Genomic DNA, 21570 nt, shown 5'->3' with positions numbered 1-21570 from the left:
ACCATAAATAAATATAATCACATAACTTGAACAAAATAGCAATAATTATTCACTATCTTTTATGGAAATTACCGAAAAAACATTATATGCTAAAATTGCACTATTGGGAATATTATAAACAATATTTATAAATAAAAACACATGAAGGTAAACAATAGTATACATGTTTTTTTAATCTAGAGGGAAACAACATTAAATGATTAGAATGATATAAAAGAAACAAAGAAGTACTGATTTACAAGTCATAAATATTTTTGATCTGTTTGTAACCACCACTAATGTGCACACACTAAATTAAGGGGGCCTTTTCACAGATTTTGGCATGTTTTGAAGTTTGTCATTAAATGCTTTATATCTATAAATGTAAACATTGGATCTAAAAAGCTCCAGTAAAAAATCAAGAATAAAATTTAACAAGAGCTGTCAGAGGACAGCGCGCTCGACTATTCGGATGCTTGACAGTAAAACGTAAGCCATCATGGGGAAAATGTTCATATTCAATAATTTATTAGACGATCTTTCAAAAATAAAAAAAAAATAAAAAAATTGGGGAGGGGTAGGGGGTGAGAGGGGGGTATAATGTGGGGTGTGGTAATTAATTAGATGATGTTTAAAAAAAATGGGGGAGTGAGAGGGGGGTATAATGTGGGGTGGGGTGTTTGGGTGAAATCCATTGTGGTATTCAGGTAAGTGTTGTTTTGTCAAAGTAATAATAAAATGTGATCAAAAATAAAGAAGTTATGGCAATTTAAGCAAAATGTTCAATTATCTAAGTGAAAAAAGGGGCCATAATTATGTCAAAATGCTTGATACAGTGGTCTGCTCTTGTTTATAGGTTGGGTTCATGTTGGTAAACAAGTATTTAACATATAAAAGCAATTTGTTAAAGGATATAGGAAATATTTAGGGTAGTACGCAAACTTTAACATAGATTTATCAATAATATGCATATTCTAAGTATAAAAGGGGCAATAATTATGACAAAATACTTGATAGAGTTGTCTGCTCTTGTTTATAGGTTGGGGTGATGTTGGTAAACACGTATGCAAAATATAAAAGCAATATGTCAAGGGACAATGTAAATAATTGGGGTAGTACGAAAACTTTAACATTTGCACGCTAACGCAGACGCTAACGCAGACGGTCACGCAGACGCCGGGGTGAGTAGGATAGCTCCACTATATATTTTTCATATATAATAGTCGAGCTTAAAAAGGACAAAAAATTAGCACGCAGCAAGGCTCGAACCAGTGACCCCCGGAATCCTGGAGTAAATACCAATTAGACCGCTCGGCCATCCTGCCAATTATATATGGGCGACGTATTTTATACTTTATATAAGCAATCTTCGTAGTTTCAAAAAATGAAACGACAACAACATAACTCTCCAAATTATTCAATCATTTCGCGTTGCAACACTTTATAATTTTCAGGTTTTTAAATCGCCAAAAGATGCATATAATGGCTATATTAGACCATGGTAAATGTTCAGTATTACTGTTTCCTCACAAATATCATAACTAAAACGAAAATTTGCGAATCTGAAACAACTTTTTTCAATTTTGTCAATTTACCAAATCGTGAAAAGGTCCCTTTAAATGCCTGAAGTATTCTAAATTAGAATTTAGAATTCGTAATTATTAGATGTTAACATGATATATTATATTTTCAGTTATAAAATGATGTTATTTTTCTACATTAAATCTTTTTTTAAAGTTGATTTACTTAAGATAGTGAACAAGCAAATTGCCAAGTGCATTGTGTGAATTCCTTATAAACAGGAACTTCCTTTACTTATTAACATCAGACATGTTTTAATATGTATATTCTTAGTTGTACTAGAGTAGGCAACAAAATATGATGATACACCATAAATTATACAAAATCATTCTAATTAAATTATCCTGTCATAAGGGCGTTGTCAAGCATATCAGAGCTCTTACTATTTATAAAACAAAAATTATGCTAATCAGTCAAATGTTAATACCAACATTTAGTTCAAATACCCAAAGCACAATTGAAACATGAATTAAGTTCCCGTATGCACCTTGCCAAGAAGTATCATAGATCTTCACACAATACAGATTAACTATTCTACACAGTCAAACCGAACAACCCTTTGTTCAAATACTATTCTTCTTTTTATGCAAACATACTCAATGTATTAAAAAAGACAGATCCGCGGCCAAGGAAGGCTATCAATTAAACATGTACCAGGTGGTTACAACCAAGACTTTTTGATTACACAGGCCCAAGTGGATGGAGCATGTGATATATTCAAATGTAGGACTTGACACAACTCTTGAAGGCATCCAAGGTATGAGGCATCGGCTGCATGTGAGACTGAAATATCATCCATATCACCATCCATATAAGTTATACATAATGGTTTTATCATTGTTGCGTAATTGCATGCTTTTATGTCTGTTCGTTTATATGATTTACAGTATTTTAGGCATATTATGTCATAAGATAACCTCCTGTGCAGGTTGGTTTATCAGTACTAAGAGACACAAAATATTTTCATCCTGTAACCCTAATCTATTCATAAACATATGGTGAAATAAAAATGGATGCATGTAACAATGTAGTGGGTGTCACAAACCCTTAACCCTATCCTGCTGCCCCAGTTATTGCATTCCCTCATACTTCCAGCGGCCTTTATCCATCTTCCCAGCACAACAAATATTTCTCCATGCCAACTGGTGCGAGATAATTATTACAATTATGGAAGGAATGAACCCATTGAACCATTAACATGTCTCCTTAAAACATTATTAATTCACCAAAACATTTATGGTCCAAGCACAATCATTAAACCTCCTTTACCACTACTGCTTAGAGAAATACACCTGTTTCCAGCTTTAAATCAACACGAACTAAATACCCACAACTTTTAATCATTTATCTCTTCGATACGCATTTTGAGAAGCTGTTGTCCATTTAAAAAACAAATAAATTTAAGACATTTCTTACTAAATTCAACTTTTAGAGGCTTCATTAACAACCCTCAGATACGGATGAGCAGCAAACAGCATAAAACCTGTACAGTCTGCGGGTTACTTTCAGGCTGTTCTGGTTTTTATGCTGGTTGCATAAAGCCCTTTTTTCACTGTGCTTATGAGTGTGAAAGAGATATGGGATCATACCCTGTTGCCTCGGTACTTGCGGTCCTTCATGATGGATATGAAGTCTTTGTAGCTGAGGTGCTGGTCTCCGTCAACGTCGAGGATGTTGAACAGTGTGTCCACAATGTGGGGTTTCAGGGGGGAGCCAATACAGGTCAGCACAGCTCTCTGGAACTCCTCTGTGAAGTCACACAATTACAATGCAATTTAAATTGCAGGGCATGCACAACTATGTTTATATTATAAGTGAACTAGTTGTATATACAAGATGCCTGTTGGCAACATGTGTGGCCAATTTTTAATAATGCATGTAATTATTTAACCAGCTCCACCATCCACATGTTTTGCCTCGACGTTTAGCATGACCTTTGCCAAAGGAGTCACATCTTGTCTAAATGGTGAGCCTTTGAGGTAAATAATATTTAATTAGCATAATGAATGATGAATTAAAATTTTTCGCAAAATTTAACCTTTGACCTTTAAGTTTCACCTTGACCTTTGAGGTATGGAGACAGTTGTTACATTTAAAACATCATTTTTTTAAGGTAGACATTTTTCAAATGGGTATGGAATTAAATTAATGTTTTTCTGATCACATTCAAATAAATATATTGTTAACTCAGAAATGATCAAACAATTTCTGGATGGTATGCAAAAACATAAGCAAGAACACCTCTTTTCTTTTCATGGATACATTTTAGGTATGTAATCGATATTTGGCAAAAATATAGGACGAATTTCAGAAATATTAAAAAATATAGGAAATACAGGTCTTTGAAAATCTGGGAATTTGATCCAAAATATAGATTTATTGGAAAAGTCTGTATAATCCATTAGAGTTCACAAGCTCATTTCCAAATCCAAATGTTACCTAAAGCATCACACAATACAAGCTTTCAGAATTCTTCGTCAATCCAAATGTGACCTAAAGCATCACACAATACAAGCTTACAGAATTCTTCGTCAGTCCAAATGTGACCTTAAGCATCACACAATACAAGCTTAATGTACAGAATTCTTCGTCAGTCCAAATGTGACCTAAAGCATCACACAATACAAGCTTACATAATTCTTTGTCGGTCCAAATGTGACCTTAAGCATCACACAATACAAGATTGCAGGATCATTTGCGGGTCCAAATGTCATATATAGGATCAAAAACAAAAGCCTGCAGGAACATGTGTCAGTCCAAATACATCACACAACATAAGCTTGCAAGAGTATCCTTTTGTTGACATGTGATCTAAAACACCACACAGTACAAGCTTGAAGGAGTATTTGTCAGGCATAGTGTCACCTAAAGCACCACACAATACATGTATAAGCTTAATGAGTATTTTTCAGCCCAAATGTGACCTAGATCACCAAACAACACAAGCTTGCAGGAGTATTCATAGGGCAAAGGAGACATGTAAAAGTATCAAACAATACAAGCTTGCAAAAGTAATTGTCAGTCAAAATGTTACCTAAATCATCACACAAAACAAGCTTGCAGAAGTTTGTGTCAGGCCAAATGTAACAGAATCATCACATAATACAAGCTTGCAGGAGTATTTGTCAGGCTAAACATGACCTTAAGCAGGGATGGAAATAAGTGGTTGCCCTTGAGCCAGGGGCCAGTAGATTTTGACCGGGCCAGTAGCTTTTTTAAAGCTTGAAACAATTCAGTGCAATTAAACATTTAATACAACTTGGCAACTGTGGATTTATAATTAGTTTAATAATATTCATTTATCGAGGCCAATGAAATGATTCAACAGGGACTCACATTAAAACATACTACACAGAAAGTGTGTCATGTTAGCAATATTGTTTTTCAGTTATTTATTATTTTATTTAAAGATAGTATTAATTACATTTGACACTACATGGTACTGGACTTTTTGGCCTTTAGCTGGGCAACTAAAATACTAAAGATGGTTTCAAGTGTGAGCAAACAATTGTAAAACGTTATTTTCAATCCCTGTCTAAACCATCAAACAACATAAGCATGCACAAGCATTGTAAAGCACCTTTGGAGACGGGTTGCTCAGCGTAGGTGTACATGTTCATTGCAATGGTGAAATCGTCCAAGTTGTTCATGAACTGAGAAAACTCCCAGAATTCCTCAAACGTGATGCCCTGAAATGGGAAAAGTACTCATTATCCTCTTGTTGGTTATTAAATGAGCCTCCATCTTGGAAAGAGGCTTAATGCATGTGTGTAAACAGTCGTCCCAAGTTAGCCTGTGCAGTCTGCAACAGAGGCTTAATGCATGTGTGTAAACAGTCGTCCCAGATTAGCCTGTGCAGTCAGCAATACAGGCTTAATGCATGTGTGTAAACAGTCGTCCCAGATTAGCCTGTGCAGTCTGCAATAGAGGCTTAATGCATTTGTGTAAACAGTCGTCCCAGATTAGCCTGTGCAGTCTGCAATAGAGGCTTAATGCATGTGTGTAAACAGTCATAGAGGCTTAATGCATGTGTGTTAACAGTCGTCCCAGATTAGCCTGTGCAGTCTGCAATAGAGGCTTAATGCATGTGTGTAAACAGTCATAGAGGCTTAATGCATGTGTGTAAACAGTCGTCCCAGATTAGCCTGTGCAGTCTGCAATAGAGGTTTAATGCATGTGAGTGAACAATCGTCCTAGATTAGCCTGTGCAGTCTGCAATAGAGGCTTAATGCATGTGTGTAAACAGTCATAGAGGCTTAATGCATGTGTGTTAACTGTCATAGAGACTTAATGCATGTGTGTAAACAGTCTTCCCAGATTAGCCTGTGCAGTCAGCACAGGCTTATCAGGAAAGAGATTTTCCGCAAAATTATTTGGTTTTTCTTGTTTATGTAAGAAACAGTCAAAGAAAAACATTTTTTTTATATTATTTATTGTCGACATTAATTTATCCAAACAATTACTATTCACTTGAAGAAAACCATTGATGTTAAATTATTAACCACATGTTCTATCTGAAAAACAAGCTTGTATTGTCTCATATATATTTTAATGACATTCATGTTTGTAGTATGTAGATGCTACATGCAACACGTTGATAACTTACGTATGACACATGAAATACATTTTACTTAACTGACAGATGTAAATGAAGTACATTTAATGATAGTTGTCCTAGCCACACAATGTCTAGGTGTGAGATAAGTGTGAACAGTTTTCACAACAGAAACAAAAATAAAAGTAATAAAGAAACCAAGCATAATGCACATCCACCTCAATGTTGACATCACCTGACAATGATCTTGGACACAAACATTAAACAAATATTAGGAGAAACACTTCAAACTGGATTGTGATGTGCTGGACATTAGTGCTTATAAAATGCCACTTACAGACATTCACGTTTGAGATGTAGGATAAATGGGCAATTGTGTTTATGATGTGCTATTCTTGAAAATAAATGTTTGACTTGTACTATGTATGGACATTAATTTATGTTTGTGACGTGCCATGTATGGATATTAATTTTTGTGATATGCAATTCATAGTAATTAACAGAGAGGATTCCACACTGTTTGATGCAACATTTGGAAAAAACTAATGACAAACAACCACACACATTGGATGGATCATGTGCACTTTATATGGGAGAGGATACCAAGGTGCATAGAATACTAAATAATGATACAAAATAGCCTAATGATACAAAAAAATGCCCTTACAATATGGGTTTGCCTTATCGAATAAATAATTAATTTGTGTGTTTTAAATAAGAATGGAGATGGGAATAAAAGAAAATGCTCCAATGAAAAATAACATAAACAAGATATGTCACAAGACAAGACACTAACTCTTGTCTCCTCTGAGACTCCTCTGCTTTGATTGTAGCATGTACATTTTATGACAGTAAACTGATATTAAGACCCATATTAGAAATTGAATATCCTTAGTTCTAGTTAATTTATTATAAGAAAAAAACCCAGAACATTTATAAATTTAAAAAAGAAATGTGACCAAGCCAAAAACAACAACATATTTTAACCAATATACCAATTTGTTTAGTTAATTTAAACATGTTTGAAAGTAAGGTCTGTATGTAAGCTACCTTTACACAAATTCTCACACAATACCTCCATCCAAACTCAAATTATTGATCAGAAACCATTTATCTATTTTAAGTAACAATAGCCTTGACACAATTGGTCACAATTGCAATCCATTGCTAGATCTGCTTGGTATCAACCTACAAATCATATTTTATCACAATATCATCATCCTTAATACTGATGTCATTGGGGGTAAATTGTGTTTCTTTTTTAGCAAAAGTGACCTTGACCTTGGGCCAACTGGCCCCAAATGCAACCCAATGCTTGGCCTGCATTTCAACGACAGATAGGAGTCATTGCAATGCAAATCCTTACCTGAATATTTTATGTACAAAAAGTACAAGGGGCATAATTCTGCTCAATTGAAGCTACAGTTGTTGGCTTTTGGTCAGTTACCTAACATGATGACCCCCAACATACATGTATTTAGTTCAAATCCAATATATTGAGTAGTATCAGAGATATGCACTTCTTGCATAAAAAACATGGATTTCAACTTGCACACAAATCTTAACCTGACTGTCCCGTATATATGGGGACATAATCCTGCCTAAAGGCCGGTCAAAAATTTAGAAATAGGTCAGTGACTGTTAATAAAGACCCTGAACAAACATGTTAAGTTTGATTTCAATATCTTTTGTTCTCTTGTAAATACGCAGTTGTTGAATGCAAAAGTTATCATAATTTTCTAAATACAAAAGGAGCATACTTCTGCTAAAAATCAGGTGAGAGTAATTAATGGGCCTTTGTGAGTGACCTTGCTTGATGATCCTTAAGACATGTGTGAAGTTTCAATTGAATATCTGCAGTAGTTTGAGATATGCAATTGAATACAAACTTCTATATGAACAAGCACAACCTTAACTGGACGTGGGGTACAATTCTGCTTAATTGCAGGTCAGTGATATGGATTTTGGTCAGTGACCTCATATAATGACCCTGAACACAGGTGTGAAGTTTCAATGGAATATCTGCAGCAGAAACAGTGATATAAAGATGTTACACGTACATTTGAACCAATTTTCTAACGACAAGTTGCATATTTCTACTAAATTGCAGGTCAGAATTTTGGAACTTAGTCAAATACAGGTGGGAAGTTTAAATTAAATACTTGTAGTTCTAACAAGGATATTGGGATGAGGGAGCAGGGAGATGATCTACCAGAGCTTTACGCCGACACAGACACTGGCATTGGATGAGTAGAGCTGGTACTATTCATTTAACAGCAGAATAGCTAGAATACTAGCAACAAACATCTACATATAGAAATGTGAACATATATTCTAAAAACCTGGTGACAGGATAAACGTAATAATACCTTTATCTCTGTGGACTTTTTAAAGAATTAATTGTTAAAACCATATTAAAGTATAATAATGTTGCAGATAAAATGATAAGATTACTACAGTAACAATTCAGATGATGAACTTAATATATTCAATAAAAAAAGGAAATAAAAAACTGACTTACAGTAACAACAATATTTTCAGTCTATTGAATAAGGAATAACATGCAAAAGTAAAGAGCTCCCTGGTCGGAGATAGATGCCCCCCAGCAGGGCCTTGACACAGGATGTATTGCAACAAGACTGTCCATAAGAGTTAATCTTATCATATTAGAATGACTTAGCCAATTTAATTTTTTAAGTTTTTAGTTGACACAGAATTATGCACTTCTGTTAAATCAGGGTTATAGTAAATGTGTTGAGAATATTTTAGCATTTTAACTTGTGATGTCATGATGATCAAATAAAATTGATAAATCGTTGTTAGATGAGAAAGTCAGCGGTTAATGATTCTCTTTCCAAAAAATTGATGTAGCAGTCAGTGATTAGCATCTGTGTTAATTTATTTCATCTGATAGTTCAATTGAAACATCCATGTTGATCTATACACACTCGAATTGGTCTTTGTTCATCTATATGCCATAATTGTTTTTTCAACACAAAATTTCATGACTTAGATAGCTAACCTTAGATGTATTACATATGCTATTCTGTGCTTTCCTGATTGTATTACATGCTTGTGTTATTGTTCATAATTGTATATGCAATCTAGAAATAAATTGTGTTGGAAAAAAAAATTATTACACAGTTTAAAGCACTTCCCTTTGTTGATATTTGTTAACATATCACCCGTTTATTGCGATACGAATCTCATTTTTTAACACAAAAAGTTAAATGAAATTATGTTGTCGCAATATATTTAATTTTTTTGTGCTGTTTGTAGAGCTTGATACATTCAGCTGAATATGGCAATACTCTGTGAAATTGTTTTGAATATTTAAAAATTTATAATCGATTATGTATGTTTGATTTGATAATCGATTATGATTTTTATCTGATTTTGAATAAAAATTATGCTTAGGCGTTTTGGCAATCACATAGATTTAAATGGACCACTGACCAACGCTTAACAACAATCATAACAAAGTAAAACTTATACTATGTACACAGCAATGTTTGTTAGTTTTATATTATAACAACTATTCGAAATACACTTTAAAGGGGCCTTCCAACGGATAAAGCGTCGTATCAACGCGAAACGATATTTTGGGAAACTGCGAGGATTGCTAATATTGCTATAAAATACATCCGTTCCAAACATAAGCGTCGATGGTCGAGTGGTCCAGGCGGGAGGCTTTTTAGTCTAGGACTCCAGGAATTTAGGGATTAGCGGTTCGAGCCCTGTTGAGGTCTATTTTTTTCCTTTTTTAAATTGTATTCTTTCTTTTTTTACAGGAGATTTTCATTTCAAATGTTTAAATTTATCAATATAAAGCATTTAAAGCATTTTATGACAAGCTTCAATACATGCAAAAATCTGTTGGACGGCCCCTTTAAGCATGCATACAATTGTTTTCGTTTAATGCGAAGTTTAACCATAAAACAAGATAATTTAAATATAATCAATATGTAAATATATTACCTTCACAACTTAAAAATCATTTGAAATGCATGCTTTTCTCACGGTGATAAGGCGATTACTACAACTATTTTGCTCACCGTCGAAATGTTATACTTCTGACAAAAGCTCCGTATCCTTATGACGAAAAGAATCAAAGTACTGAAAGTACAGAGGGGGCGATTTTGCTAAAATGGTGTGGTCGTATAAACACTATACACCGTGATGCCAACCAATCACCTTAGTTGAATAAAACAGATGGAATTAAGGGAGGGTGACAGGCTGTCAACATAATATATGATTTAGCTATCCAGGTTAAAAGTAAATTCTTCTTTTTAAAACAAGTCATTGCGCCATTCATAACTGCGAAACGTCTGTGTAATCAATGTTGAATATAGTCATTTGAACTGGTGACCTAGGTTTTTACTCTAAGTGTTATATGTATCACATGTATGAGATTTCGTGAAGACAAACGTTGTCATAAGGTTTCTATAAATCATGTAATTTCAATTGTTATTCATAAAAAACAAAAGAACATAAATGCGCTCTATCGGTTAAGTGTAGATAGTTCAGTATTGAACCGATATTTCGTCGCTGTATACACCTTTCATGAGGACTGCTTGTTACTCGGGTGCTAATACCACAGTGAAAAAACGTTGCCATGGATGGAACGCGCTCATCGGAACTATTTTGTTTGCGAAAGCAGAATCTGGATGCAAAGTGGTTAAATGCAGTAACGGACTACTTTCGTCGTTGTACGTAAATTATGTTACCTATGGGGCGAATTGCAAAAAGCAATCGCCCCAAAAATGCCGGACGAAGCAATAAAAGGTAACCGGATGACAAAATATTTTATTTTAAGACACTGCAAAATGATTGCCACTTGCGAAGCACTCCATCGAATTTCTGAACCAATATGTCGTCTATTTAAACGTTTACCAGTCGTGAAATATTTAAGATAACTTACAAAAAGTCGAGTCGCGATCGACACCATTCTTACCTGTGAAAAAAATCAATAATCAGATGAGTATCCATGTGTCAGACCTGATGTGACATACCTGTTTGTTTCGATATCTGTTAACGACCTAATTTGTTGGTGTTTTGGTGAAAACATACATCACTTACATAAATATCGATGCACCGCGCAACACTGATTATAAACATGGTATTTATAGTCCGTGTCACTGAAATTCGTGGCACCGCTAACTTCAGTACATGGTTTTAAAGGATGTGCTAGAACGAGCCATCGTGAGCTGAAATTATTTACGATAATCTTCCATTTATCTAAGTTACATGATCCAGAAGTGATTTTGAAACTGGTGGAATGCTTGCACAGAAAAGCTTCACCGGGATCGATTGTCTTGCTTTCCAGTACGTGGAGGGCACATATTTACGTCTCATGTTTTCAATTCATCTATTGTTGTGGTAAAATACAATCATTACCACCTGAAAGTATCCAAAAACAATAGCAGAGCAATATTTGTCAGCGGAAAGTACAGCCGAGTGAATTTTTTTAGGAAAACCTTGTTAAAGCTGTGTCACTTTTTCAGTCATGTTTTCTGAACTGCCTGTTTGAAATAATTTCTTTCTTGATGACCTTGCTTCTTTGGTTTTCGTTTTTGTGGAGCATTTACAAGATTGTGTGCTGAGCGGCACTGATCATTAGGTGTCTCTATGACAGACGTCGAACTGGTACATGCCGGTTGAGGGTCGCATGGAGATGCGCTGGTATCATCTTCAGCACCAGGAGGAAAAAGTCTCCTTTTCTGGTTCTTTGGCTTGTTTAAACATCAATGTGAACGTCTCTTCCTTCTGAAAGAAAAAAGATCAGAATAAAGCGGTGCCAAAGAATCATAAAGATGCGATGCTTTTACGTACACTGTTGAGCGGTGTTCATATTTCTATAGTGTCAGTGTTGCTTGCTCACACGTGTAAATGTAAAAATCACATATATATATATATATATATATATATATATATATATATATATATATATATATATATATATATATATATATATATATATATATATATATATATTTATTATATTTAATAAAGCATGCCCTAATGTGTTGTTAATTGATTCTTCTACTATAAAATAGCGTTTAACAAAACAAATTTTTCATTTAAAGGGTTAACAATCTGCAAAAATAAGATTTTTCGCGTCATGAAAGTCACTTCTTATACGACATCCTCAAACTGTTTTCACTATTTTTAAGTTAATACCAGCTTAAATTTGATGCGGTAAACGGCAATTAGATGTTAAATATATACTTCGTTCGATGGAATATTTTAGTACCAACTTACCTTCTTTTCTCGTTTTTTTCATTGATTTCTGAACTCGCCAAAAAGTGTGCTGTCATTTTTTGACAGAAGGAAACGGAACTTTTGTTAGAAGTATAAAATGTCGACGATCAGCGGAATAGTTGTGGTAATAGTCACCCTATCACCGTGTTTCAGATGCGTACAGAAAGGAAGTTAGGCAAGCGATGTAAAATATATGAAACTCCTAAATATTTACCGACTTGGTTATTTTCCTCGTGTTGTTGATACTATACATGTACATCGGTTATGCGAACGTCACATACATTTAAGCATTAAATGCATCATGGTTTCTAAGAATATATTGAAATTCAAATGACATCCATGATTCATGATCAACTGTCGGGTATACATTACTCTGACGTTGGTTTCTGTTAGATTTGTCCCCCGTTATTAAAAATAGCTAGCGTTTAAATTGTATTTGTAGTCGAATAACGTAAATAGAGCATTTACTTAATTTGCCATTTAACCCGCATATCTTATCGCTATTTATTAAAACTTTTAATACAGTGCAAACAGTTTCAAATTGAACTTTTAACGATTTTAACGTTAATACTAAGAAGAAGTTTGTGTTACACATACGTTCGAAATCTCGGTGCTTGGTTTGATTCAAGAATGAACATGGAACACCATATTAATGCTATAAGTAGATCATGTTTCGGTAAGATTAGGCAAATAGGTCACATCAGGCAATATCTTACACCAAATGCCACAAAATCATTAGATAATTCACTTGACACGTCTCGGTTAGACTATTTCAATGCACTGCTGTATGAAACACAAACATCAGCTATCAAGAAACTACAAAATGTTCAAAACACTACGGCGCGTGTTATCACAAGAACATTCCGCTAAAGTCACATAACACCGATCCTAAAAGAATTACACTGGTTCCCAGTGTTAAAAAGAATCCACTTCAAAATACTTACCAATGCGTTCAAAGCCTTTAATGGACAATCGCCTGTATATCTGAAAAACCTACTTGAAGTCTACGAACCAAGGCGAAACTTAAGATAAAAGAACGAAGCGATTTCAAAAGTGATTCCAACGAAGATTAAATCCGTATCATACGGGGAGCGAAGTTTCATGTTCGCTGCTCCCAAACTCTGGAACTCACTTCCATCAAACATTTGAGGTTCTTTAACACTGAAATCATTTTAAAAAGGCACTTAAAACTCACCTCTTCCTCCAATCTTATGCAATATAAGCAGTGGTTTATTTAATTCATTATATAAAATCTCAATCATCATGAACTTGAATTAACCCTTTTAAAGGAAGCATTATTATTCCTTTGAGGGTTTGTGGACTCGTGGTAATGGTATCTTATCGTTACCCTTGTCTCAATCAGCATGAACTTGAATTTACCCTTTTAAAGGAAGCATAATTATTCCTTTGGGGGTTTGTGGACTCGTGGTAATGGTATCCTGACGTTACCCTTGTCTCTGTCTCTGTTTTGTCTCTGGTTTGTCTTGCCGATCTTTCAAATCTATGGTTACTGTGCATGTTTTTTTGTTGTTTTACGAAGAACTTATTGTTAAAGTTTTAGATTTTATTGTTTCATTAATTGTCTTATAGCTATACAAATAGGGTAGTTTTATAGTGTCTTGTTGATCTTTCTAATCTAGGGTTACTGTGCATGTTTTTACGTAGTACTTGTAGTATAAGAGAGTAGTTTTATAGTATTATTAAGTAGTTTTGATCGATTTCTTTTGAAACAGTGTTGCAAAATGTATTCGTATCCGCGATACGTCAAATTTTCTTATGTAAAGCGTCTTTGAACGTGCACTCTTGCATGGAAAGGGCGCTATATAAATCCGGTATAATAATAATAATGTTGGTTGTTTTGAAAAATACACGATCATATATTGCTTGCGGTAAACCGAACCTCATACAGAGATTTCGCTAGAATGTCAATAGTTTTTATAAAAAAGCGTGTTTTCTGGAAATAAATTCCCAAAGAATACCCACACGAATCAGGTACGTGTATTTATTCATGAAACATAATCCGTCGTGTGCAGTAAGTGAAAATTCGGTACATTTAGTAATATTCAACTTGAAAGTTGTCGTACTATAAACATATTTATTTATTCGACACTATTATATTTCATACTTTACTTCCTCATAACGGGTTTTGATGCATATCAACTTAGGACTTTCTAATGACAATGTCGGCCTATACTGATCGAAACATTGATCGGAGTGAAAGATTGCTTACGAAACTGTTAGGAGCTGCAAAATGCACAAATTCCTTTGGTTCTGCAAACAAATAGATCTACACGTTTTGACTGTTTTGAGGACCATAGTGCTAGGGTGCTACAGAAGAAATAATAAAAATACATCGGCGAGTTTAAGCACGTATGGGGATTAGACATACATTCTGTATTTCGTATGAAAACGCTTAAAGGTGTGAATGATCTATTTCGGTATCATGACATATAGAAAAAAACATTTTTAAAATTTGCAATATATTTGAAGGAAATACATGGAACATCGAACAGCTAGGCAGGTGCATCTAACAACATGTTCAGGAAGAGGAGAGAATGTTCCTGGGTTACAACAGATAATATAGGTTCCAACTGTACAATTAAACACGATAACAAGGGATACCGTGATTCGAATGATTCAATCAATAACGACAGCTTGTATCTGGTCATTCAATTGGTCTGGCCATTGAATAAAAATTGAATGCTTTGAAACAGAAATGCCATTGAAGAATGATATTAATAGTGTTGTTCATATTAATTTGACATTAGAATGTTAAAAGTATAACATTGCATTGTTGGGTGATACAGTTGATGATAGTTGTAGGATAGGATAAAACTAGGATACTAGTTTTATAAATTTTAAAATGTTTGTGCATTGATAGTTATGAAATAAATCAAATTATATTCATATGGTGTGTTAATCTCATAGTTACATGTATTTACACAATTCAAGTGAGTTCAATCTTCGATTAGCTTTTTACAGGTAATTTTGCATTCGTTTTAATAAAGCGTTGTGGCCAAATATATTTCTAGCAATCAAATTTCACATGTCCACCAAACCAGCCCTTATTAATGTAAATTAAAAAGCGATTGTGCGGTTTTGAACTTGTTTCTACTTAGTGTTTTTACATACAAATTACACAATCAGGTATTGTTGACACATTCACATATATAGATTGGTATTATTTTGGTATGTCGAAATATTTTCTCTCTAAGTTATTATTAATACTAATTATACAATTCTGTCAAATCTACTTTTGCTCAAGTTTATTTACTTTGTTAAAACCTCACTACAATACACAATCGTTCATTATTGTTTTTGAACATCGAATAGCATTGATAGACGCCTCTAACTAGTATTGTTGGTATAAACAAAAATGTGTCTCTGTGTCGATATTACTAATCTGCACAGCAAATTGGTCTTGTGTACACCAGTAAAGTATTTTCAATTAATTACAACTCTGGTTTCGTTTATTTTCTGGTATTACCTCCCCATAACTTGTATTCAAGATTTATTATTCATCAGCGTTATATATGTTTTAAAGAAAAGCAATAATATCACATATTATCGCTTTCATGTAGTTATAAACTGTGCAAAAACACATTTTAATTTGGTAATCAAGTATATTTAAACTAGTATAAGGATGTATTATATGACTGCGACTCAAAATCATATTATTTCTCTATCAAGTGTTATTCATATATTTCTGAAAGACATAACATTAAATATGAAATATATTGGCAGATGCAGAATTTACTCAATACCTGCAATAACCGTAGTAAACCAAGACGGAAAGTGGATTACAACGAACAACCGACGTTTTTGTGTCTTTAAGGAGCTCGATTTGATTGGGATGTGTCTCACTGTACCCATCAATGTCGGGGAAAGTATGCCGGAAGCGAGGCGTACTACGAGAAACGGTGGGCTGTCGATTATTGTCCGCGGAAACCCAGGGGAGAATGGTACCAGGAACATGACGACAGGGACCATTACCAGATTGTTCCGATTTCAACAAGGTATGATGACAGCAATTCGGATGACAACTACACACATAGTGATAACTCCGACAACTATGACAACGACAGTGATGAATGCTGATATGAAATGTCTAACAGTTGAATAATACGTGCCATATCAACTTAAATTGCACTGTTTTCATTACATAACTTTTTTCAAATAATCAAATTTTAGCCTTAAAGATTCTTGTCGATCGTCTGTGATACATCGTCAACTGTGATATAGTTTTAAAAGTTAAAGGGGATTGATTGTACTGTTTTCATGGCACTTTAATACACAAAAATACACATATTTATTGAATACAAATTCAAAAAGCGTATTCTTTAGTTTTATTTTTGTTATATCATACATATGGGGTAAGACAACGCGTCTTCTCGTTCTTATGAAAAAAACAACAGCAGTTGAAATACAATTTGAGTTACTCATAGACAACCGAACATAGATAAGCAAAACAATCGCTAATGAAAAAAACAAACTTTACAGAAGAAGATTACACCCCACAGCATTTTGTTTTGCATTTAATGTTGTTGTTTTTTCTACGACCACAAACGTATATAGTGTTTTAAAAACACAAGGTAGACAACTGGGTTAGGCTGATTATTTTATGTTTGACAAGCCTAGAGGCGCAGGAAGACGAGGGACCAAAACAGAATGGCTGTATTTGTTTTAGATCTTTCCTTAATTTCACACAGTATCATATTTATGTAGATCATGTTGATTGATCGTCGCATATCGAATTGCTGCTATTTTCTGAATCATTGTGACCCCACCCCTATTATATAAAATAGGGTTATCTTAATTTTTGTTCACAGTCGATCGATTCACTTAAAGAGATCTTCTACTTCATTTGCACTGTCGCTCTTAAATATAAATATCATATCTATATAATGACACGATACTTATAAAAAAGCAGTGTACAATACAATTGTTTCAACTGGAATGTTTAAATAATGCAAAGTTAATATCTAGAAGACGATTTTGCTGCCAATTTAATAAACGGTAATGTTAATATACATTATCATTTATTGGTTTGGCAAACTTTACCATATACTAAGACTTTGTTGCAATTTAAATAGTATCTATATAGAACGTGTTTTCTGAAAATTAAACCCAACGAATACGCAAACGAATCGGATACGTGTATTACTCATTGCATTTAAACAGTCGTGCTTTAAAAATTAGGAAAAGATCCTTTCAGTGATATTTAATTTAAAAACAAAGCTGTCGTAATTTAAAAAAAATCCATAGTGAAGATTAACAATTGGATTGAAGAGTTAAATTTATATTTAGCCGACACTTGTAAGTTTCATTCCTCACTTCTTTGCTGTATATGATACACCTGTATTTAATTTAATCTGTCTCGTGACAATTTTACCCGCTACCGTAATGTAATCCGCTATGACGTCATAACTGACATATTAGTCGACATATTGATCGAAGTTAAAATACGGTTACGAAACATTGAGAAAATAAATCAAGTTACAAATTCCTTCCATTCTGCTAAATAAAATACTGATAATTATTTGCACGAATTGCTTTATTTATCGCCGATCTTTTAAAATTTAAATATCATATTTCTTCATATAGAAATGTATCATTCAAAATGAGAATCTATACGCGTGTACTTATTATTAATTTAACAGTTTATATTTAATGCCAATTTTTCTATTGCCTGTTCACTGGCGAAATTTTAAAACAGTACCTAAACTTAAGCAATCTACAACGCCTATTTATCAATTTTCGTTTTCAGAGAATCTAATTTTACTACTAAACTTACAATATAGAGTAGATTGTATAGATTGTGATTCAAGTTTGATGTATATAAGGACGCGTAAACTTCTGTGGGAGGTTGTTATTTAATTTGGGAATGGACCTTAAACCATCGCAAATATGTTAATCGCAAGATTCTATCAATAATTTCTTTGATAAGCGGTCATCACACAATGGAACTAGAATTGGAAATACCTTGACTGACGTCTGTGAAGGGTCGCAGTACCGGGATCAGAGCAGTTATTCGAAAAAAAGTGGTCTTTCCGTTTTGCAAGACCGTTTTCCGCATAACAATTATTCAACAGAAGGCGCTAGTTCAGGATCGCAATATTGTAATAAGTTGAGTAATTATGCAAAGAAAGGAAGTCCATCAAGACCCACGGTCTCCAGGTCTGACTCTTCAGTTGACCACAGCTCCGTTCGTGCTACAGAACATACGTCGTACGCATCCAAATCACGCTATGATGTACCAACATACCGAGAACGCAGCAGGCTAAATTATGGCGATTCAAACAATGCTTGCTGTGGTAGCACACTTCTATAAATGGTAGATCTTTGAACCTTTTTGCCATTTGAAAAATGTTTTTGGGTTGTGTTGGCTAGATGTCATAAAGATTTTTCACTAACACAAATTATACCTTGGTACAGTCAACTTAAAACAATTAATATTATTAACTACAGAAGAGTGTTTATGGTTATGTACGTGCTGGTTTTCCCAATCTGATCGAGAAATTGTTGAATGTATTCACTGTAAATACTGCATAATAAATTTGATATGCTAGATTTGCGTTTCACACGAAATATGCTTAGGCGTTTTGGCAACCACGTTGATTTAAATGGACCACTGACCAACGCTTAACAACAATCATCACAAAGTACAACTTAGACCATGTACGCAGCAATGTTTCTTTTATTAATATTATTCGAAATACACATTGTAACACAACCATGGTATGAGTAAGCATGAATACAATTGTTTTCGTTCAATGATAGGTTTAACCATATAACAATATACTTTAAATATAATCAATATCTAATAATATAACCTTCACAACTTAAAAATCATTTGAAATACATGCTTTTCAGATGCGTACAGAAAGGAAGTTAGGCAAGCGACGTTAAAGATATGAATCTCCTTTATATTTACCAATTTGTTTGTTTTCATTGTGTTGTTGATATTATACATTGGTTATGCAAACGTAACACTTTTAAACATGAAATACATCATGGTTTATGAGAATATATTGAAATTCAAATAGCATCCACAATTCATAATCAACCGACGGGTATAAATTATTCCGACAATGTCTGATTGATTGGTCCTCCGTTAGATTACAAAGATAAATTGTGTTCGCAGATAGCCTTTACTTAATTGGCCCTTTAACACGCATATCTTATCTATATAATCACACGCTATTTATTAAAACGTTAAAGACAGTACAAACAGTCTTAAATAGAAAGTTTAACGTTTTTTATGTTAATACTAAGACGTGTGTGTTACACATGTGTTGTTTGTTTTGAGCAAATACACGATCGTATATTGCTTGCGGTAAACCGAACCTTACACTCGTCAGCATAGCCATAGATTTATAAAAAGCGTGTTTTCTGAAAATAAATTCCCGAAGAATACCCACACGAATCAGGTCCGTGTATTTGTTCATGAAACATAATCCGTCGTGTGCAGGAAGTTAAAATTATGTACATTTAGTTATATTCAACTTAAAGATGTCATAATGAAAACATCTTTATTAAGACGACATTATTAAATACATATTTATATATATTATTATTACCTTTTCAGGTAAGCTCCTTGACATTAAATGAAGGTTTGCTCGTACGTAAAGTACAATTAATTTGATATAACAGTTCAAAATAGCGACATACCTTCCATTAATTATGTCGTCCAATGTTTCACCAATTCTCTTCCCTCTGTGAGTTGTATTGTCACCAAATATGCTGCTAATACTATCCTGTGAATAATAAATATCCGATGGTTTAAGATTCCTATCCGTACTATTGCTACACACTGATCCCCATAATTAGTATTAAGCTTTTTAAAGAACGCTTAGAGAAGTTTTAAAAATAGTAGTTTTTCAAAATTTCCTTTTTCTGTACAGCAATATATATTTTTAGAAATTAAACTTTACATGAAACAGTATGTGATGTACATGTCAATCGATACGGAAGGTTTAAACATTCGTAACATAAACCATATAGATATTCGTCGTATATTATGCAACTAAGTAAATTGTTTAGCAATCTAATATACGTATGGTGGTATGCTGCATTTTCAAATTTATGAAATCATTCTTCCAAATGAGTTCGTTATTTGTCCAAATTCTATATTTAAGCACGAATATACACATGATCTTACTTTAACATCTTAATATTGAATGTCAACTAAACACAATTAGTCGGCAATTCTTCAATTGATATGATTTACAATCATTGAATGTTTTGCGTTTTTGCCAAACGATTAAAGCTATCCTCAAATACACAATTCCACATATACAAGTACACATTAATATAATGAATTATAATACGCCGATGTTTCTCTTACATTCCAACGATTGCGAGTTACAATCAAACGCAATTTCGATATAGGAATAAGCTAACTTAAATCTCCGAGGTCTTCGCCAGCTTCCATTTTTATATTGGTGGTATTCGGGGCTCCCGATGTGACAACAAACTGATTCAGTTTTGGGACTTCATGTTATTTTTTTTAAAGTGTCATTTTGTCATATGCTAACTTTTTAAGAAGGTTTAGTTGTAGAATCTGTTCATCATATTAAAATTCTACAATTTATCACAATTATATTTTTAAAAAATAAGTGAATGTTGATGTTACAAAAGTGTTGTCTTTCAAACTTAAAGGGGCCTTTTCAGTTTTGGTAAATTGACAAAATACAAATAAATGTTTCAGATTCGCAAATTTTCGTTTAAGTTATGATATTTGTGAGGAAATATTAATACTGAACATTTACCCTGCTCTGAAATATTGAATAATTTGGAAAATTCTGTTGTTGTTGTTATATTTTGTGAATCTACGAGGAATGCTTATATAAAATAAAAATACAACCCATCAAAGCATGAGCACGGATAGCCGTGTGGTCTAAGTGAGAAACGTTTTGCTCCAGGACTCCAATGGTCAGTGGTTTAAGCCCAGTCGAGGGTTACTTTTTTGTTCTTTTTTATTGTATTTTTGTGTTTTTACTAGAGATTTTAGGGCCAATGTTTAAATTTATCAATATAAAGCATTCAATGACAAACTTCAATGCATGTCAAAATATGTGAATAGGTCCCTTTAATTTGTTACATATAACATTAATGTAGACACACACTACCTTATACGTAATAGTACCAAAGAAAGCCTCTAACACGCTGGCTTTGTAACAACACAAACTTGT

At 33.6% G+C, this 21570-nt stretch overlaps 1 protein-coding gene across 1 annotated transcript; it reads right to left on the bottom strand.

Annotated features, from left to right (window-relative positions):
• Nucleotides 1-662: 662 nt before the first annotated feature.
• On the bottom strand, nucleotides 663-20184 carry LOC127874326 (calcium uptake protein 3, mitochondrial-like). The gene is made up of 4 exons (XM_052418573.1): nucleotides 20048-20184; nucleotides 5141-5249; nucleotides 3150-3307; nucleotides 663-2343 (listed from the first exon to the last, which is right to left on the bottom strand). The coding sequence occupies exons 2-4, from the start codon at nucleotides 5208-5210 to the stop codon at nucleotides 2278-2280; spliced, it is 294 nt and encodes a 97-aa protein (XP_052274533.1). The 5' UTR covers nucleotides 5211-5249; nucleotides 20048-20184; the 3' UTR covers nucleotides 663-2277.
• Between the last annotated feature and the right edge of the window lie 1386 nt (nucleotides 20185-21570).

The sequence above is a fragment of the Dreissena polymorpha genome, chromosome 3 (genome assembly GCF_020536995.1).
Source record: "Dreissena polymorpha isolate Duluth1 chromosome 3, UMN_Dpol_1.0, whole genome shotgun sequence".
Lineage (NCBI taxonomy): Eukaryota > Metazoa > Mollusca > Bivalvia > Myida > Dreissenidae > Dreissena > Dreissena polymorpha.
This window is presented reverse-complemented; position numbering and strand designations above follow the sequence as displayed.